The sequence below is a fragment of a genome, assembly GCF_019968955.1.
Source record: "MAG: Porospora cf. gigantea A chromosome Unknown PgA_NODE_100_length_40630_cov_338.424, whole genome shotgun sequence".
In the NCBI taxonomy this organism is placed as follows: domain Eukaryota; phylum Apicomplexa; class Conoidasida; order Eugregarinorida; family Porosporidae; genus Porospora; species Porospora cf. gigantea A.
This window is the reverse complement of record NW_027151227.1, coordinates 22,512-40,630: the sequence shown is the minus strand read 5'-3', so window position 1 is coordinate 40,630 and position 18,119 is coordinate 22,512. Positions and strand designations below refer to the sequence as shown.

The following is an 18,119-nucleotide window of genomic DNA, read 5'->3' as shown; positions in this document are numbered from 1 at the left end:
TCTCCTTACCAACAGTATAGTGGCCTCTAGCGAAGTTGTTCGCTGCATCCTCTTTTCCGGCGACCAAGTCCTCCGGATGGAAAAGTTGTCTGTAGGTGCCGACGCGGATTTCATCAATCACTGTTGGTTCCAGATCTATCATGATTGCGCGAGGGACATGTCGGCCACGACCAGCCTCAGAGAAGAAGGTGTTGAACGAATCGTCCATCTGAGCTGACTTCACTTCCGGAGGAAACATTCCGTCGGGCTGAATACCATGCTCGATGCAGAACAACTCCCAGCAGGCGTTGCCGACTTGAACACCGCCTTGTCCAACATGAATACAGATGATCTCTCTCATTCTTGTGCGGATGTGGCGACGAAAAAATTTTGCTAATTGCCGGTCGAATTTTTTTACCAGAGACTGATTTATGAAAACGTCTCATACACCCCGCATACGCTGTAGGGTCACTTACCACCAAAACCATCCATGACCATGTCACATGAAAGTGATTAAAGATTCCTCACAACTGATATGGATATTGCATAAATCGAGATGACTCAACCCACATCAAATCTTATCGTTAACCCGTGTTCTGCATGGCAGCCGCTATGGCCTTTATGGACACGATCAATGCGTCACGGAGCTCTTGTGACTCCGAATTCTGCCTGAAACGACGTAGAATTTCAACTTGAACCAAATTACATGGGAAAACCCACGGTTGCCTGACCAAAAGGACCTGCTGGGCTAAAGGGTCATTGTCCATGAACCTATTCTCATTCGTCACTCGTTTGATCTGCTTGATGCTGTTCCGCAGCATTTCCGCAAGCTCGTTGCCGAACGGTTTCAGATCCTCGTCCACCAATTCGTTGTAATGTGCAAACACGAAACAGTCAGTCTTTGCCAAAACCATGGTGATGAGGTTGAAGAAAGAGGTAATCAAAGGCCATTGCTGGTACATCGTCTTCAGGGTCTCAAGGTTTCCCGTGGCCGCCGCCTTCTCAATTGCTGGACCCAGACCCAGCCACACAGGAAGATTAAGGCGATTCTGCGTCCAGGCAAACACCCAAGGAATGGCCCTGAGAGTTTCAACTCCTCCGGCTTTACGCCTGCTTGGTCTGCTCCCAAGGTTGAGCAGACCCAGTTCCTGTTCAGGCGTCGCCTGGCGGAAATACTTCACGAACTTCGGCTGCTCATAGACCACGGATCTGTAAGCCTTTCTGGAGACCTCGCTCATGACCTCCAGCAGGTCTCGCCACTCCTTCTTCACGGCAACGCCAGGGAGCAGCTTGCATTTGACAACAGCCGTAAGCATAACCTCGAAACTTCGGAAGGCCCGTTCGCGCAGACTGAAGTTCTGATTGATAACCTCTCCTTGAACGGTCAGTCGCAGAAGATGGTTGATTGTGTGAGGGGGCTGACTCAAAATAGCGAGGTGCTGCGGCCCGCCACCTCTTCCGATGGAACCCCCACGACCGTGAAAGAAAACAACTCGGATCCCGAACTCAGCTGAAAGGTTTGCTAGTCGTTCTTGCGCGCTATAGAGCTTCCACATCGACGTCAGTCGGCTGCCGTCTTTAGCCGAGTCGGAGTACCCGACCATCACTTGTTGTGTGTCGTTGTGCTGGGTTCTGAGAATTTCGCGGTAGACCCCGTTCTCAAAGAGAGTGCGCATGAAGCTCTCAGATTCTTCCAACGCTTGGATCGTCTCAAGAAGTGGTACCGCCTGCTGCGTCGCAGATGTTTCGTGGCGCATTTCCTTCTGGAAAAGTTCTACCAACAAGACATCAGACGCTGCGAAGCACATTGATATGATGTAGCCACCCAGGGAGTGACTGCCGAGCCTTTCGCATGCACGGAAGGTCTCGAGGACCTCCCGTGTTTTCTCCGAGAACCGATCCCAAATCTTCTCACTGGGGATCAAAGGTCGCTTACTACACAATTCGGAAGTCAGGAAAGCTATTTTACTGCTTTCGTCCATCTCGAGATATCTCGGGAGCCCCAGCATCAAGCAGATCTCGTCCATGGCTTCCGTGTGTCGATCGCCTTCCTGACGGATGTCCAGCTTCAGTAGATTCAGTCCGAACGCCATGATCTGACGAATCATGTCCTTCAGAAGTCCCTCAGCCAGCGGTTGGTAGCCGTCTTCCACGAGACACTCGTAGGCGAGTAGAAATGGAGCCAAGAGATCATCGTCCGTCACAAATATGCGATCTGGAGATATGTCGGAGTGACCAGACTCAAGTAGCTCCTGGTAGTACGAGCACGTATGATCCAACCGATCCCTAATTTCCAAGAACAGCTGGAGATACGGCTCCGACTCCGGTACTTTGTGGAAATAGTTCTTGAACTTCAGCCCAGCCTTCTGCTCTTCGATGTCATCCGACATTGAATGTCGGCGAGCCCATTCCACAAGCTTCTGATTGTTGGATTGCAGGGGATAGAACTCGAGAAGTTTCTCGATTCCGCTGATGTAAAGCTTGCAGGCACGGACCTTGTTGGCATAGACGGTTGAGATTGTCACCGACGCATTCACGAAAGGATTGCCGTCTCGATCCCCTCCAGCCCAAGAACTGAATTTGATAGGATTGGCGCACAGAGGAAGGGGTTTCCCCAACAATCGTTCGAAGATGGTGTCCATACGTCGGAGAAAGGCGGGCACAGTCTCGAAGAGCAAGTCCTCCACGATGGCCGCCATCTGTTGTGCCTCCTGAAACGGACTGGGTTTAAAGCGATGAACAGCATCGGTGTTAAAGATGGACCCAACACAGCGCTTTATAACTGCCTTTAGCTCATCCGTCTCACAGAGCGTCGGTTCGCGGTCAAGCCCAACCATGGCGCTGGACATCTCACGATAAAGAGCCAAGCTGCTGGGCCTGACAGCCTCAGTGGGGTGTGCGGTGAGCACGTAGTCGATGGTGCAGGAGGAGAATGCACGCCAGACCTCGTCCGGTGAGTAGCCAGCATCAAACAGCTTGGGGAATGCTCCCTGAAAGTTGGTCTCCCAGCTTATGTGAGATGAGAGTTGCTTGGTTCGGGAGTAGAATCGACGACTACGGATCCTGTGGACCCAGTCGGCGAAGTTAGCCATATTGGAGATGATATTGAACGACTTGACAATCAGGTGGAGTGACGACACGTCTTGCTCTCGCAGATATATCGCTAGGTCTTGGAGGTTGGAAAGATTGGGATCCTCGAAGAAGGCCCGAGACATCTTTTTAACAGCGACCAAAGCGGAGCAATCCTTTGGAGCAGAGTGGGCACTCGCGATTCCGAACAGCAGTTCGCTGAGAACTCGCATGTCGGAAAACAAGTGGTCATGATTCATGACTTGGCTCTCCCCCGGCGTCTTGTTGCTAACGTAGGGGTTCACCTGCGAATGGTGGGTCACGCTGACAACAGAGACGTCCAGCGAGACCAAATCGGGGCAGCTGCGGTAAAAGGTTGCAAAGTTCTGCGGTACGGCTGTGTCGAAGGTGGGCGAAATGGTGGGTATGCTAGGGTCGTTTTGCATGGCGAAATCTCAAAATAGTGTTATGCTTCGGACATGCCAACTGCTTGTTTCTTGGCATGGATATGAGATTTGTGAACAACCAGAAAGGTTGACTGTCCAGCTGGACGACTTTTCTGATGTGGGGTTTCATTGGCAGCTACACAGGAGGTGGTGGTGTGAGGGGGTGTGATTTTTGCGCTTGGGGTGCCGAGTGCCGGAGCCAGACCGCGTGAGACAACGCTTTGGCTTACAGAGCCGCTCGGATCGGCCGCCACTGGTGTTTCACTTGTTTCATTTGACGTCGCCTTGAGTGGTGTTTCACTTGTTTCACTTGACGTCGCCTTGAGTGACATTAGAATACACACAGGAGCGGAGTGGTAGACGGAACACCCGCTAGTGTTTCGTGGCTTCACAGAGACCCTCCGCTCAGGGGTCAACGGCTGGAGCCCCGCTGCAATTCGATGCAGAGATTGGTTGATATGTGCCAACTGCTCACATAGATGCTCACAGTTGCCCTGCGTTGGTGCAATGGCCGCACTTATACCTCTTGAAGGTGTGGAGTGTCTTACTTCTCGGAGAACCAGAGGTCCGACATCGTACGATTCTGCCAAAGGCCAGTCCTCCAGCGGGTAGGAGAAACACGAGTCACGCCGCGTCAGTTCCGTTTGAGTTGGCACCGAGTTCCTTGAGCTAGATGTCAAACCAGCTTCCAGACGAACTTCGCGAGTTGACACCCGAGGATCACAATCCATTCGCACGAAGTCATATCGAATATCACGCACTCGGCGGCTCGCACTGCGTTGTGCCTTGCATATGCACGCTCCACTGAGTATTTCCCGCCAGAAAAGCTGCCGCGAGAGGGTTGCCAGTCAGTGCACTCTGGTCAGGGTCCAAGCTGAGGCTACCACTCGCTTGAAAGTTTTCGACGGGGTAGCCGGGCCCTTCCAGAGATCCGGAGCGGTAGGTGGCAGGCGTTGACGAAACGGAGATGCTGCTGCCGTTAGTCTCGTCTTGGCGCCGAACGAATTCACAGTAGTCATGAAAGTACTGCAGCAGACGCGGAGGCGATGGCGGTGGCCAGCCCTCGTTCCAGACTGAAAGTACGTGAAGCTTGTCGGCTTGTAAATCCTGCCATCTGATGCAGGAGGCCGCCACTACACGGGAAGGCAAGCCTTGACGATGACGCCTCGTTTCAGCTACCCAGGCAGACTGACAGGGGAATACCTGGTGTGGTGTCATGGCACAGGAGAGACTACCGAGCCTTTCTGCGAAGTTGATCAGGGCCTGATTGCCCCGACAGAAACCGCAAAAGTCTGCGACGTTCACAATGATTACCGGGCGCGTGGCTGGCACAGGTGCCCGGGGCATGGCGAGACGGACGAACAAAGGGTAATGCAGGAACTGGGTAAGAGGGGACATGGCAGTGGGCAGATGACAGGCGCCACCAGAGTCCGAATTCCGTGAAGCCGCCTGCAGCAGGCATTCGGCTAAAGCGAACAGAGAAATATTGCCGGGAGGAGCGGTGGCCAGACATTCCATGCCGACAGTGTCGATGAACAGGGCGTGGGAGAGCTCGCATGCGATGGGGTTCTTCGAAATCTGCTTCTCTAACTCGTAGTTCGCGTTTCGACGCGTCACAGTTTTCAGGGCGAGCCTGCAGCGCTCAAGACTCACGTCGATTGCCAGGTTACAAGATGGATTCAGTGTGGATCTTAGTTTCGACAACCAACTTAAGGCATCTTGGGGGCAGGTCATGTAGGCGGTAGAGCACCCTTCAGGCCGCCATTGGGTCCCCGTATCCACAAGAGAAACAATCAAAGCTGGGTCCATGGCATCAACCACCGTCTCGTCGGGTCCAAAAGCAAGCGCTACCACCTTGATCAGAAATTCAGAGGTGGTGTCGTTTGAACACTCACCAGTGAAGGAGGTGAATGAGGAGGTCGCGGCCAACAGATCGTAAAGAAAGTGGGGAAGAATACCTGCCTCCTCAACCGAACCGACGACGGAGTGCGTTTTCCCACATCCTGATAGGCCGACTGACACTACGGCGAAGCCTTCGCCTTGCAAGAAGTTTGATAACAAGGGCTGTACATGTTGGCGATACATTCGCCCTGTTGATTCACTGGGCCCGACTACGACGCCGGAGTTGACAAGGGACGGAGACCGCTCTGCGTTCAAACTTGCGCACAGGTCGCCGGGAGGTGGCTGGAAGCGCAGCAAGCGCAGCGCGTCAACCAGATGTCCTTTCTGCTCGGAGTATTCGAAGTGCTCTGTCGAGAACCGGCGCAGGTTCCGCTCGAATGTCGACTGCGTCATTCACTTGCGCATCCCCTACCGAGTCACTCATGCGGGTGCACTGGATTCGCACCGATTTCGGGATAACAGGGGTGGTCTACATTTCAAGTGATGATGTCAAGCGTGAAGGATAGCCGGTAAACGGTGTCAAATCAACAATTTCCGATGGGCCGTTCACTTCGCTCTAAAAAACTGCAGAGAGAACTGCGAAAGAAGAGGACCGCCGTGAGGCAGTTGGTCGAACTGCCGCGCCTTTTTGAGAAGAACGCCCAGATGGAACGTGTGGTCAATGGTGAGGACGTGACACCGACGCAACCCAAGAACGCCTTCCTGTACCCCGGTGACGCTGAAGCCGCATACCCCCAGAAAGAGCTTTTGGACCCGCTGGACCTCCGCTATTCTGCGACACTCCCCTATTTAATCCAACAGAAAAGACAGGAGAAATTGGAGAAAGACCGCAAACTGAACGAGAAGGTGCACGGACGAATAATCGGCACTGAATTCCCTCCGGATGTCAACTACACAGTCGGGTCAAAGAATCAGTTGCGGAAGGGCAAACCGGTGATATGCTGAGATCTGATGACTGATTTGTCGCAGACGCCTCATCATGCGTAAAAACGAAGTCATCCTTAGCAGCGGCGATACTAGATTCTTCACTTGATCTCCGGCGGCGACCGCTTTTACGGCGGGTCTTGCAGCGCTTGTAACAACAGAGAACCGGCAGGCAACAAAGAGCTCCACAAAGACGAACACACGACATTAGCCGATAATGGAAATAGGCGGTGGTGGGCTTGCGACGTACACGAGTCACCAAAACACACATATTAGGATGTGTTCCAAAGTTTGCTGTGCAGTGTGCTACAGCTTCCTCACAGTGCTGGCCGTCGCTTTACTCCCAATGATTGGATATTTGTGCCAGTCCAAGTCCTACCTCATCGAGGTTGACCACAAAGCAATGTCGACGTGCGCCACAGGGTCCTGGACGGCATTGGTCATTTACGGTTGCGTCGGGTTGGGAAGTGTTCTCTACCTCGTTTATCGCCCCAAACCTGCGGAAGAGAGCCCCTTCCAACATGAGGATACGCTGCAAAGCGCAAGCGTGGCTGGATCTGGAATTCTGCGTCACCGCGAGTCCGAAGTAACCGGATCTTCCAGTGTCGCCACGAGTACTTCAAACGTGTCTTCCAGTGTCTCAGCAAGCGGTTCTGTAACTGAATCAGGCAGCTCACTTAGTACCAGCGTGGTCATGGGGACCAAGTGACTCCTTTTGTAATCGCGTCGGTTCAAATTCGACAGTCAAATAGAAATCACTTGGCAAAAAGAGCGTCAACAGCCGACGCTAGAAACGTTTTGTGACACAGCTGCCGAACCTGTGTCGACCTGCCTTCAGACTCACCTGTCGTCGTCCATGGAAGAGGTGCTCCAACGGCTCTGGCTCCAGGTCGAAGACTTCGTAAACTCGGTGGGAAGCTGGCAGCGTGCGAGCTGATTCCGGACATACTGTGCTGTCTTCGGACCGGAGACGCTTGACATCGCAGTCGGCTTGTGGCGCCCCATCCGACAACAGTGACAGGGCGCGTTGAAACCGGGCTACGAAGTCCACATCGGTGTGTTTCTCCAAGTGCTTACGCTGCGCCCTCATCAGCCGTCTCTCAGATGGTGTAGGTGTGATTTTCGACATTCGAATCGACAACGCAAATTTCGTCTTATCGTACGCGCTTTTGGCGTCGTCTTCGTTTTCTTTTAGTTACGGGTTCTCTCTCTTCACTGCCATCGTCTGAGCATCGGAACTCTTCATCGTCTCGTGTAGTCAACCGAGTCCGTTTGCGAGCGCTCTGACTCGTTTGTGGGTCAGCGGCTTGATCCGATTCGGGCTCCACCTTCTCTCGGAGGCTCTCCAATGCGCGGGACGCTTGTTGCAGCCATTGCTCTGCGAGCTCGCGATCTTCGCGGCAAAAGTCTCGCAGGTGCTGCACCTGTACTAGGGCCTCCAAAACGCAGTCAGCGTCAGAATCGGCTGGGGCGCCCACCGCAATGGTGTCTACGGCGTCTTCTAACGCGCGCATGAATTTCCGCTTCGCGTTGTCGTCTCGTGTGGCTGAGCCGTCGTTAAGACGGGACAGCAGCTGTCTGTTGGAAGATTCGGCGAGCAACTTCTTCCAAAAGTCGGGGTCGTCTATCGGTATGTCTCCTGTCTGATCCGACTTGAAGCTGGTTTTGGCAAAAGTACTGCTGCCTCCACAAAGCTGATATCGCACAAGTCTGGTCTTTTTGGAGAGAATGTCACTGATGTTGGATTCTTGGAACTCCTGGGACGCCTGTGAGTCAAGGAGGTAGTACGCACCCTTCTTCAGTAGGTTTTCGATCTCCCTGCAGTTGGGAGTGATTTCACGCGGACTAGGGCCTTCGCCGCCGAACGCGCCTCTATGGAAAACAGCTGTGTTTAGTCCCAGTTTGCGACTAGCCCGGGCGAACATCTCCGCTTCGTAGGTTCTCGTGGTGATCAGCCGATACACTTTCACCTCTTTCTCCTGCCCTATTCGATGCGCCCTGGCAGTGGCCTGAATGTCGTTCTGCGGGTTCCAGTCCGAGTCAAAAATGATCACGTGGTCAGCCGAGGTCAGGTTTATGCCAAGTCCGCCGGCGCGGGTGGATAGCAGGAACACAAATCGTTCATGGTTCGGGTCATTGAAGCGGCGTATGGCTTGGGTGCGGTTCTGGCCTTTGATGCTGCCATCAATTCGCTCGTACTTCCACCCTCGACACAAGATGAACTCCTCAATCAGGTTCAAGCAAGAGTTGAATTGGCTGAAGATGAGAACCTTGTGGTCCTCGTCCTTCAGCTTCGGCAGCAACTTGTTGAGAAGCACCATTTTCCCACTGGCTTCCACGAAGCGTTTGAGTCTTTCCTCGGCACTTCGACAGCTCGCATACTCACGCTCCTCCACCCCTGCCAGCATGAACGGGTGGTTGCAGCACTTCCTAAGCTCGACCTCTATATTCATCAGACGGGGACCTTTGCTGTTCCCCATACGGCTTAGGACGTCGAGATTCTTCTCCAAGATGGCTCTGTACCAAGCCTTCTGAAGGATGGTCAGCTCCACATCAATGATCGTTTCCTCCAGGGGTGGGATTGAGTGCGCAACATCCTCCTTCACTCGGCGAAGCAGGTGTTGCCGGAGCACCTTGTTTAAGATGCCGACCTGCTCAGGAGTCTGTAGGTCCCCAAACTGTTGCTTGAACAACTCGACGTCGCAGAACTTTACAGGCTCCACAAGGTTCAACAAGGGCCACATCTCTTCAGTGTTATTCTGGACAAAGGTACCTGTGAGAAGCAGAATATCTCGACAGGCTATCAGCCGCAGAGTTAGCAGTAGCTTGCTGAGCCGATTCTTCAACTTGTGGGCCTCGTCCAGCACGACATACTGCCACGGCATCTGCGCTAGGATGTCGTTGTCGACCATGAACGTCTCATAGGACGTCACAAGTAAGTGAAATTTGTAGTGGGAGGTCTCGGTAAGCTGGTATTGCCGAGTCACCGTGTCCTGTCCCACACGCCCATTTCGAACGTCCGACAAGGCGTGGTGGCACCACTCGTGGGCCCGGATAGCATCACGACCTCCCTTACCGAACTCGTCATAGTAGAGTACACAATTCATGTCAGTCCAGGCTTCCGCAGTCTGCTGCCAATGATAGACAGTACTCAATGGCGCTACAACCAGGAACGGACCCCGCAGTCTCTCCTTAGTGTGGAGGTGCCACATAAAGGCCATGGCCTGAATGGTCTTCCCCAAACCCATCTCATCCGCCAAAATCCCGTTGCGGCCCGAGGACCACAAGTCCAGCAGCCAGTTTAAGCCCTCGAGCTGGTGATCGAACAGGCGGAGTCCTCCTTTGAAGAGAGGCGACACCGGATACTGTCTTTGGACATCTGAAGGGGGATTCCCTGGCTTCTTCTGCTCCTGGTACTGGGCACCCACCGCCGAATAGAAGCATGATTCTGCTGGGCCCAGTTTCTGGTCTGGTTCCAGACTACCATCTGCGGAAGACTGCGCGGGGGGGGGAACAGAAGGCTGATACTGCCCTGCGCCTCCCACAGATGTGAAGTGCAATTGCGACGCCGGCACCTGAAGTCTCGCGCGCGGGTCAGCCAGAGGCGTAGGGAACGGTACTCCGAAGGGAGGCCATCCATGTCGGGGGTGCGGACGAGATGGAGGTCTCCCAACGGGGCGCTTCATCACGTCCCCAGGGAATGTGACACCCCATCTCGGGCGATTCAACGGACTCTCAAACGGCCGCGCCCGCCCGTCCAGCGCATCTGAATGGCGGAGGAGGCTGTGTCTTACTTTGAACGTTGGTGAGCGTGGGGAGCGCAACAAGGATTCTTTGGAGGTGATGATGGCCGAATGCACCACCCAATCTTGCAGCTTCTTGTGCAGCTTTGACATACAGATAGGTCTCATGCAGCATTTTCTTCTGCAGATCTGCCTCCCAGTAGCCAGCGCCTCGGAGCCCCAGGCGGCTGACGAGCTGCTCCGGGCACTTTGTATGTCGGTGGTACTGAGCGATTTTTAGCGAGTCGTCGATCACGTCGGCCTTCTCCCAGGTGGAATCCACGTAGCTCAGCCCCTTCCACTTGACTAGGTACAACAATTGCCTCTCAGGCTCGGCCAGCAAGCTTTGAAACGTAATGTGTTGTAACACAGTGCGCTCATCGAGGTCGTCGTCACTGAGCACCTCCGGTATTGGCAGGTCATCCGGTGCGCACTCCAAGCTTTCTATGGAGATGCACGCTCCGCCTCTCGCCGCCTGCTCCTCAGCCATTCTCCGCGACAGCCGAGCCCACTCCGCATAAAGCTTGTCGAAGAGTCGCTCGAGTAGATTCGCTTGGATCACCACGTCAGTATTGCGGAGATTGTACTGCCTCGCATTACTGAAAACCGCCTTCACGTCGTGCCAGAACTCACGAGGCTGCCGATACTGCCTCATGTAGAGCTTGGTCTGCACGGTTGTAAAATCCATGGGTTGCTCGATGGTGGCGTAGTAGCCAGGCGCCCCGTCTCGCTCCTCCTCCACTGGACGCAGAAACGGAATCGAATACACCAGACGCTTCCTCTCAAAACAAATCAGCGCGTCAAGGATTCGTAAGCAGTACATTGGCCAGTCGTGCTTGCCCAGGCTCGCAGCCCTCGATGGGTACAGGGCTTGGAACAGGTCTGACGAGTCAATGACGCGTTCGACAACCGGGTTCCTGAAGATTTCAGCTTCAGGGATTTCCTTGTTCGGTGCCGATTTTTTAAGGAACACGTTCATGCGGGAACGCACATTTCGGTCTTCAGCAAACAACAGTCTGATCCGCTCGAACGGCCACCACTGACAGTGCACGTGACTGATACCAGAGAATTTGACAAGAAGCTCGCTGTCGGGAGGCAACGACGAGATGTTCACGGCCGGAACGCTGCTGTTACCTGGGTCACGACGTTCCAGAAATCGTTCTATGGTCGGAATGAGCACCAGGGGCGGCTCAGTATCGTCCTCCTCCATTGAGACAAACGCATCAGCCTCATCTGGGTCCGAACTGTCCGCATAATTGATATCGCTGAGTCAAGGCCCTCGAAACCACTCACGTGACGCTGGTTCTTCGGGGTCGGCGGGAGGTTGGCTGTCTCATTATGCTATTCCTGGACCCCCACCTTGAAGGAGACACCGCGTCGCTCCCGGCATTAATATGCATGGAAAATGTTTTTTAATTCACTTCAAGCCAAAGCCCTGCGCATTCTCGATAGCAATCAGGAGTCTCTCCCTCAACTTGCCTTTGTTCTGATAATCTGGCAGCAGCAGAAAGTCGAAACAAGTATGTGCAGTTGGAAGGCTGCATCAGCATTTCTCAACCCTCTCACAAGTTGGAATCTGGGCCGGCGCGACCAAGGGTAATCACAATTTTGGACGTGCCGCCTACGGGGATACGGTCGGAACCTGTCAGAAACCAGAGGAATTTCCGAAGTTGCTTCTGATCAAGTTCTGCCAAAACCTGCCAAAAGTCTAGAACGGTTGTGGAGTCTGCGGTGTACCCGTCCTGAAACTTGGCTGACTGGCGGAGCGCGTGCACATCAATTTCCTGGTCTACTCCGCAAATCAGATCTCGAAGCTCGATCGGGTGCAGATTGAGCAGTCTGTAGGCATCGGTCATGACGATAGCCTCGAAACCTGACTTGAATGCGGCAAACAACTCCTCAACAGACTTGTGCAAGTACCAATCAATTAGCAGATCGCAGTACTCGTCTCTGTTCGCCGCGGTAACTAAAGTCTCCTTGTCCACGGTGTCTTTCAGCGCAATATCCCGCACTGTGCCGAAATGCGGGTCCTGCGTCATTCTGCACGTCATCACCCACGGAGACTGCAAACGTCAGCCCCATCATGTCAAGTTCTGCTGCGGAGGCATTTCGCACGTTGTGGATTGACTTTGCCACCTCAGGCATGTACTCAGCCAGGTCTAGCAGTCCGCACCGGTGACCCAGGAGTTTGCGGTACACAGCTAGAGGAAAGTGCACGTCCAGAATCGTGTGGTTGTATAGTGCTAGACCAATCACCACTCCACATAGTTGGTACATACGGATTCCGTTCTCATGCTGACCGGCGAACTCGGCGGTGAAGTAATAGAAGCGATCGTTGTTATAGCGCTTGTACATTCCGTAGCTCGCATGGAAGAGTTCTTGAACCAGTAACTGTAAGAACTCCTTTCGCACGCCTCCTTGGTCCACGCCCTCTTCTCCGATGAACCGCACTCGGAGTTCCTTCCTTAGCGCGTCCGACGACACAAGGAGCTTCGTCAGAGCATCATGCAGAAGGTGCTGCCGTCGCACAGCGATCTCGTAGTAAGGGCGGACGATGCTGAACGGTCCGTACAACACTGCATCCCTCCCACTTTCTTGCATCTGATTTATCGACAGGCTCGCATGCAGCCAGTTGGACTTGATCACTGCGTTCAGCACGAACGGATACCGAAACAGCGACAGATCCGTGTCCGGTCTGACTCTCTGTATCTCCACACCAGCCAGCGCTCACGTCACTGTGCATCAGAGGTCCGAGCTGCGTGATTAAATGGCGTCGGGCCTACCGTTAACTTAAACTCCAGGTTGATAACTGGGTCACCTTCTGTTAACGCCTCGTTGTAGAACTCATACATCTCCAGTGGCGCCATCTGACCGTCTGGTGGGTCCAGAACTCGGTGGAACCTCTCGTTCCAGCGGTAGTCCCTGATCAGGTTGGCATGATATAAAATCTGCATGAACTGCAAGCAGCAACGGATGAAACTGGCGGACCCATCGATGAGAGCCATGAGACCATCCTTAGTGTTCCCCACATTGGCCACTCGGTTTAGGAGCAACCACTGCACTACTTGCAGGTGGTTACGCATGTGCTTCAGAGGCACGTAAAAGCCATACCACACACAAAGAACGTCCTTGGCTGAGCGCGGCAGCCTACCTACCAGTCGAACTACTTCCTCGATGGTGGGGTCAGGCAGAACTTGTTCCAACAAGCGTTCGGACAGGAGGGGGAACAGAAAATGGAGTGTATGGGGATTGAACGGGGGCTCCAGGTTGCATTTCTGAACCATCTGAATAGCTTCTTGTTCCGAGGTGGGTTTCGGGAAATCCATCGCGTTGTCTTCCGGTTTCAACAAATTCGATGCCCCTATCTGCAATTCTTCCAAATGCGCAGTCGCCGCTTCTAGAAACGACTTCTGATTAGCCGGGGAATGCAGGGAGAACTGCTGAGACAAGGCCCTCTGATAGCGACTCATGGCGGCCCAATCCACTTGAGGCGTCCATGATGCGGCTTTGACGTGCGCGATGGAGGACAGGCCCTGATACGAGCAATGCAGCGACGTTAGAGCACTCCACGTCTCGGTGGGTAGCAAGACGTCGGGCTCCTCCAGAAGCCGTTCCAAAGCAACCATTATTGAGTGATAATAATTAGAACCGGCACGACGTGGTTGCTCTCAAAGCACAGCCTGGCGCACTCCGAAGTCTCTGCATAACACCATCAGCAGGAGGCTCACGTATGGTAAACTTCCTGTGTCTTCCCGTTGTAGCACAGAGAAGCGAAGGCCACTACCGTGTCCCCGTCATCGCAACCTTGAGAGGGCACCTGGAACACTCGTTTGAAATTGGGCTCGGGATGCTCCTCGTTGTCGTAGCACCAATACTTCAGATTGCACTTCTTATGGTGTGCGTAAATTGCAGGCATAGATGAGTGGACCTTTTCTTTGCGGCAATCTGGGTTGGAATGCGTTCCTACGCACCATGGCCCCTGCTGCGTGTACTGCATAGGGCACACTGAGGGGGAGTTGCACACGGGTACGTCAGGGTCGCGACACCGGTAGTGTAGACCACACAAGTAGGCGGTGCGTACTTTCTCGAAGAGCTGTTTTCTCACTATGCCGGACTCACGGAGCTCTCTTTCGCCACTCCACCTCGACAAGGACCTTGAGGTCGACTTGTACTGGAAGGCTTGCACAGGTCGCCGTCGGAGAGGAAGTGCTCAGGACACGGATCGTTCCACTCTAGAATTACGTGCCCCAGTCCGTTACGAATGTATTGCGGCCGGCACCTGTCGGTGTGGAATTTGCAGGGTACGGCCAGCTGGATGCTTTCGCGGCTGTTACTCACGTCGCACTGAGTCAGAGTTTCTCGTTTTTTGAACTCCGACAGCTTCTCCAGCTTCTGCTCCGGTCCGCAAGGGCCCATGTACATGGTGTACTTGTCAGCCGCGCAGACTTCAGTCGGCCCCAGTTCCCAGCCTATCGGGCACTTCACTACTGCCCAGTCTACCTCGCATTCGTCGTCTTTCGGCACCCAGGTGCCGGAGGCAGTTCCGCCAATCTGTCCTTGGGGAGGGTGAATGAGGTTGGTGTTCGGCATGGTGTCCAGCAGGTAGCCTGAGGCCGCTCCTGGGTCGGGACGCTTTCCCCAGCGGAAGTCTGCGAGGATTCGCTTGGCCTTCTCCATGATATTCTCGCGAGGGAACGCAGGCGGCATGTACGGCGTGGAACTGTCTCCGCCTCCCCCGATGTACCCTCCTCCGCTATAACTGCCTTCCGTGACACGCTCCGGTGTCCCTCCAAATTTCTCTACCTTTACAGTTCGTCCAGGCGGCCCGCCCAACGTCTTAAGTCCACTGTTGGCGGCATATGCCGGTGCTGACGCCCGGTGGACCTCCTTCCGCAATGAGGGCTCAGTCCTGTATGTGGGAGCAGGAGTTGAGGGAATCTGCGCTTCTTTGCGAGTCTCGAGACTTCCGTAATGCAGGACGATTGCGTGATTGATGGGCGACGACGCTTTGGGTTGGTTTAAGTCGCCGGGCCCGCCTTCCTTGGGGGTTTCGTATATATTCTGTTCTGGATTCGGCAAGAAAGCGCTGGAATGCTAACTGCACTTCACTCCTACACCGGTTTCCCATGAGAGTCCATTTGAACAACCCCTCGTGCATCGGGGCTCAAGGGAGCACAGACGACACACAGACTCCACCAGAGCAGCCGTGACATTATTATAGCGTCACAATATTTTTGGTCAACTGATTGTCGTGCTCATTTCGTGTTCCACTGGTGGAACAGACTCGGGACTGTCTCGGATCGGTGTTGTCGACTGGCTCCTGGTGTTGTATGGACTCCCCTTGGGAGGTGTATCCTTCTTCCGAGGGGCAGCCTTAGGGCGACTTCTTTTTACTATTGAGTCGAAATCTTGCTTCGATGTTGGTTCTTGCCGCGTGCTCATCTCTGGCGCCATCTTCGGAGCTGTCGTGCTCTCTGTCGGAGTTACATCTGCACGCCTGTCCAGCATAGCGGGCATATCCGAGATATGGTCTTCCTCGGTCTTCACGAACCTACCATGAGCCCCTCTCACGCGACTCGACGCCTCTAGCTTCATTCGCTTCGATGGTGACTCGTCCTGCCCATCTGGCTTCCGGTACTTCTCCTTGAAATACCCATTCGGCTCTAGAAACTCACCCAAGGAGGAGTTCGGGTCAATGAACTGGTAGGAGATGCGACGCCCCTGAATCGGGTCCCACTCGGGCAGATCGCCAGGTATCAGTGACCCGTCTGACTCATTCCTGGTCAACGACTCGATCACTGGATTGTAGTCACTGGCGTTTACATTGTCCTCCAAACTGGACTCGACTGGCGCCTCCAGAGAGGTTTCCAGACCTCCAGACACCCACTGGCAGCCGTCCTCTATCGTTTTGCCTTCTATCAACATCGAGTTGAACGACACCAGCATCCCTTCGTCTGCTTGAGTCAAAATTTCCGCTGTGAGGCGGTCAAGAGACTGGTCAGAAGGCCTAACGTACGGTTCTACTGGGCTCTTGGAAACCTCAATTGCCTGTCGTAACCACTCCCCAAAATCCTCTGTGGACATGGGGACAGGTGGCATTCGCTGCTTGAGCAACCACCGCAGATAGTAAACGCCGTTAGTAAGCCGCCGCAGTTCGTTTCGTTGAAGCCTGCAAATGGTCCAGCCTTGGCCCCCATCGAACAGGTAAAGCATCTGCTGCTCCACCTCCGCGCACTTTTCCCTCCACAGAGCCTGGTAGTCCACCATCTCCTTCAGCGTTTCGTCAACGGCAGGCTGCGCTTTCGCCGCAGACTGGGCTCGCGTGTTGTGGGCGATCGACTCCTCCTCCTTTGGGGGACTAGGGGGTTCATCCAAAATGGGCTCAAAGCTTTCAGGCACCTCGAGTTCAGCGTCGCTACTCACCTGCGTCAGCAACCAGCGTATTTTCCGCTTGTGATGCAATTCGTGTGCTTCAAGAGTTTGTACGCGTGCCTCCAAAAATTCAACCGTGGCTTTGATTCGGTCTCTGTGTCTTCGAGCTGCCTGCCTATTCTTCTCGCGTATCCTCGCAAGGCGATCCGCTGCAAAGACATAAAGGTTGCCACGTTCCGCCACCCACCTTGATTTCCTCTCACCATCTATGACCGTGCGAAATTTTTTTGTGCCCCAAGATTTTCAGATGCGCACAAACCACAAACTCAAATCAGCTTCGCCACGAGCTCCCGTGCAGTACTCAGGTCAGCTGCGACTTGGTTTCGGGCTTGTTCAAATCGAGATTCCGCGTCCTCCAAAATAGTGTTCGTCTGGGCTTGTTGGGCTTCAATATCTGTCTGAAGACGCGCATAACCCCTACCGTTTAGTCGGGAGATCGCAGTACTCGCTTCGTTGTGCACCACCGACAGCACAGCCAAACGACGTACCATGTGAGGAAGGAGCCCGCTAAGATGCCTCCACCGGTAGCACAGCTCGTACAGCTGCGCCGTCTGAGCCATGTCGTCAACAGTTGACCGTCCGTCGCCTCCAGACCGTAGGGCAGAAATTCGCCCCTTCAACCGATCCGCTTCATCTGAAAGGCGCTTTACGCGTACACTGAGAGTGTCGAGCTTTGATTTGTCCACTATTACCAGTCGTGACGCGATCTCCAGCAGCGCAGAGTGCAAATCACCCATGCCCAACTGGTTGGCGACAGCGGTATTGTCGGCAACACCAAGTTGATTCTCAATGGCAGCCAGTCTGGACTCCACCTTGAGAAGTTGATCCGTTTCCACTTGTCCAGAAAGAGCGGGAACGTCCGTGAGGACTACATCGACAGAGGTTCTTCCTTCGTGGGTGCCGTTCAAAGCAGCCATAACGGCGTCAATTTCGGCGAGCGACGACGCGGCAGAGACGCCTTCACGCCGAGGCTGATTCCTCAGTGTCTGGGTGAAGTCCCCTAGCAGAGGCTACCTTCTCCGATCGCTCTAGGGTCTCCAAGTCAGCTTTCACTGCTTGAATCTCATGGCGGAACTCAGTCGGCGACGCGCCAACCCGTTCAGAGAACAATGATGCCCCTTTTGTGTTCCAGCCTTCATCTCCCCCTTGGTGTTGAAGCAGGTTCGCCTCCACCAACGTGTCGAGATCTTGCAGCTCTCCTCGGAGCCGGCTGATGCGAGAAGCCAGCGTCTCCGTCAAGTGTGGCTCGCCAGCCTCATACTGCCTCGCCGGTCTTCTGCTCCTTTGAGAGAGTGCGGAGCGGAGCTCCGTATCCAGCTCGCCGAACGTTTCGAAAACAGTCGAGGTTGGTACGCCTAAGTCTCGAAACCGAAGTTCACTCACTCTCGCCATCTACTGCGCCGTTTGGGACATCGTGCTCTGCTTCAGGAAGGACGGAGGTAGCGATTTTTGCTTCCTCAGTTCGCTTTACCAAGGTCTGTGGTCTCTGGGGCAAGTCATGCGTTGAATCGAACACCGCCTGCATGGGCAATTTCACAGTTTCGGTATCGTTCTTTGCACTCGCGTCACCGCAGCACGTAACACA

General features: G+C 54.2%; 10 protein-coding genes across 21 annotated transcripts; 1 reads left to right on the top strand and 9 right to left on the bottom strand.

Annotated features, from left to right (window-relative positions):
• Positions 1-9: 9 nt before the first annotated feature.
• Positions 10-340, bottom strand: KVP18_001241 (uncharacterized protein; the record flags this gene model as incomplete). The annotated part of the gene is made up of 1 exon (XM_067951058.1): positions 10-340. A coding segment is annotated over one exon (331 nt), but the record flags the coding sequence as incomplete, so codon positions are not given.
• Positions 341-563: 223 nt separating this feature from the next.
• Positions 564-3,494, bottom strand: KVP18_001246 (uncharacterized protein; the record flags this gene model as incomplete). The annotated part of the gene is made up of 1 exon (XM_067951068.1): positions 564-3,494. The coding sequence occupies one exon, from the start codon at positions 3,492-3,494 to the stop codon at positions 564-566; it is 2,931 nt and encodes a 976-aa protein (XP_067814178.1).
• A 753-nt stretch (positions 3,495-4,247) lies between these two features.
• On the bottom strand, positions 4,248-5,820 carry KVP18_001242 (uncharacterized protein; the record flags this gene model as incomplete). Of its 2 annotated transcripts, XM_067951060.1 has the most annotated exons (2): positions 4,248-5,780; positions 5,809-5,820. In XM_067951060.1, 2 exons carry the CDS (start codon positions 5,818-5,820, stop codon positions 4,248-4,250), a joined length of 1,545 nt encoding a protein of 514 aa, XP_067814170.1. The 2 variants fall into 2 exon arrangements, with proteins under 2 accessions (XP_067814170.1, XP_067814169.1); XM_067951059.1 differs by lacking the exon at positions 5,809-5,820 and having other exon boundaries at positions 4,248-5,789.
• A 113-nt stretch (positions 5,821-5,933) lies between these two features.
• Positions 5,934-6,341, top strand: KVP18_001235 (uncharacterized protein; the record flags this gene model as incomplete). Its single annotated transcript, XM_067951045.1, has 1 exon — positions 5,934-6,341. One exon carries the CDS (start codon positions 5,934-5,936, stop codon positions 6,339-6,341), a length of 408 nt encoding a protein of 135 aa, XP_067814157.1.
• A 734-nt stretch (positions 6,342-7,075) lies between these two features.
• On the bottom strand, positions 7,076-7,449 carry KVP18_001258 (uncharacterized protein; the record flags this gene model as incomplete). 2 transcript variants are annotated; one of them, XM_067951091.1, is made up of 2 exons in its annotated part: positions 7,076-7,138; positions 7,165-7,449. In XM_067951091.1, the coding sequence occupies 2 exons, from the start codon at positions 7,447-7,449 to the stop codon at positions 7,076-7,078; spliced, it is 348 nt and encodes a 115-aa protein (XP_067814200.1). The 2 variants fall into 2 exon arrangements, with proteins under 2 accessions (XP_067814200.1, XP_067814199.1); XM_067951090.1 differs by having other exon boundaries at positions 7,108-7,449.
• A 25-nt stretch (positions 7,450-7,474) lies between these two features.
• On the bottom strand, positions 7,475-11,439 carry KVP18_001238 (uncharacterized protein; the record flags this gene model as incomplete). Of its 3 annotated transcripts, XM_067951050.1 has the most annotated exons (3): positions 7,475-10,086; positions 10,115-11,367; positions 11,396-11,439. In XM_067951050.1, 3 exons carry the CDS (start codon positions 11,437-11,439, stop codon positions 7,475-7,477), a joined length of 3,909 nt encoding a protein of 1,302 aa, XP_067814162.1. The 3 variants fall into 3 exon arrangements, with proteins under 3 accessions (XP_067814162.1, XP_067814164.1, XP_067814163.1); XM_067951052.1 differs by lacking the exons at positions 10,115-11,367; positions 11,396-11,439 and having other exon boundaries at positions 7,475-10,006; XM_067951051.1 differs by lacking the exon at positions 11,396-11,439 and having other exon boundaries at positions 10,056-11,312.
• Positions 11,440-11,519: 80 nt separating this feature from the next.
• On the bottom strand, positions 11,520-13,728 carry KVP18_001249 (uncharacterized protein; the record flags this gene model as incomplete). Of its 3 annotated transcripts, XM_067951075.1 has the most annotated exons (5): positions 11,520-11,640; positions 11,669-12,132; positions 12,161-12,805; positions 12,834-12,857; positions 12,886-13,728. In XM_067951075.1, 5 exons carry the CDS (start codon positions 13,726-13,728, stop codon positions 11,520-11,522), a joined length of 2,097 nt encoding a protein of 698 aa, XP_067814185.1. The 3 variants fall into 3 exon arrangements, with proteins under 3 accessions (XP_067814185.1, XP_067814187.1, XP_067814186.1); XM_067951077.1 differs by lacking the exons at positions 11,520-11,640; positions 12,834-12,857; positions 12,886-13,728 and having other exon boundaries at positions 11,665-12,113; positions 12,157-12,703; XM_067951076.1 differs by lacking the exons at positions 11,520-11,640; positions 11,669-12,132; positions 12,161-12,805 and having other exon boundaries at positions 12,835-13,728.
• Positions 13,729-13,826: 98 nt separating this feature from the next.
• On the bottom strand, positions 13,827-14,809 carry KVP18_001247 (uncharacterized protein; the record flags this gene model as incomplete). Of its 3 annotated transcripts, XM_067951070.1 has the most annotated exons (2): positions 13,827-14,195; positions 14,222-14,779. In XM_067951070.1, the coding sequence occupies 2 exons, from the start codon at positions 14,777-14,779 to the stop codon at positions 13,827-13,829; spliced, it is 927 nt and encodes a 308-aa protein (XP_067814180.1). The 3 variants fall into 3 exon arrangements, with proteins under 3 accessions (XP_067814180.1, XP_067814179.1, XP_067814181.1); XM_067951069.1 differs by lacking the exon at positions 14,222-14,779 and having other exon boundaries at positions 13,827-14,018; XM_067951071.1 differs by lacking the exon at positions 13,827-14,195 and having other exon boundaries at positions 14,207-14,809.
• A 531-nt stretch (positions 14,810-15,340) lies between these two features.
• KVP18_001259 (uncharacterized protein) lies at positions 15,341-16,740 on the bottom strand (the record flags this gene model as incomplete). Of its 2 annotated transcripts, XM_067951093.1 has the most annotated exons (2): positions 15,341-16,683; positions 16,722-16,740. In XM_067951093.1, the coding sequence occupies 2 exons, from the start codon at positions 16,738-16,740 to the stop codon at positions 15,341-15,343; spliced, it is 1,362 nt and encodes a 453-aa protein (XP_067814202.1). The 2 variants fall into 2 exon arrangements, with proteins under 2 accessions (XP_067814202.1, XP_067814201.1); XM_067951092.1 differs by lacking the exon at positions 16,722-16,740 and having other exon boundaries at positions 15,341-16,369.
• Positions 16,741-16,800: 60 nt separating this feature from the next.
• Positions 16,801-18,059, bottom strand: KVP18_001236 (uncharacterized protein; the record flags this gene model as incomplete). 3 transcript variants are annotated; one of them, XM_067951046.1, is made up of 4 exons in its annotated part: positions 16,801-16,928; positions 16,956-17,520; positions 17,549-17,889; positions 17,918-18,059. In XM_067951046.1, the coding sequence occupies 4 exons, from the start codon at positions 18,057-18,059 to the stop codon at positions 16,801-16,803; spliced, it is 1,176 nt and encodes a 391-aa protein (XP_067814158.1). The 3 variants fall into 3 exon arrangements, with proteins under 3 accessions (XP_067814158.1, XP_067814160.1, XP_067814159.1); XM_067951048.1 differs by lacking the exons at positions 17,549-17,889; positions 17,918-18,059 and having other exon boundaries at positions 16,801-17,451; XM_067951047.1 differs by lacking the exon at positions 16,801-16,928 and having other exon boundaries at positions 17,495-17,926.
• Between the last annotated feature and the right edge of the window lie 60 nt (positions 18,060-18,119).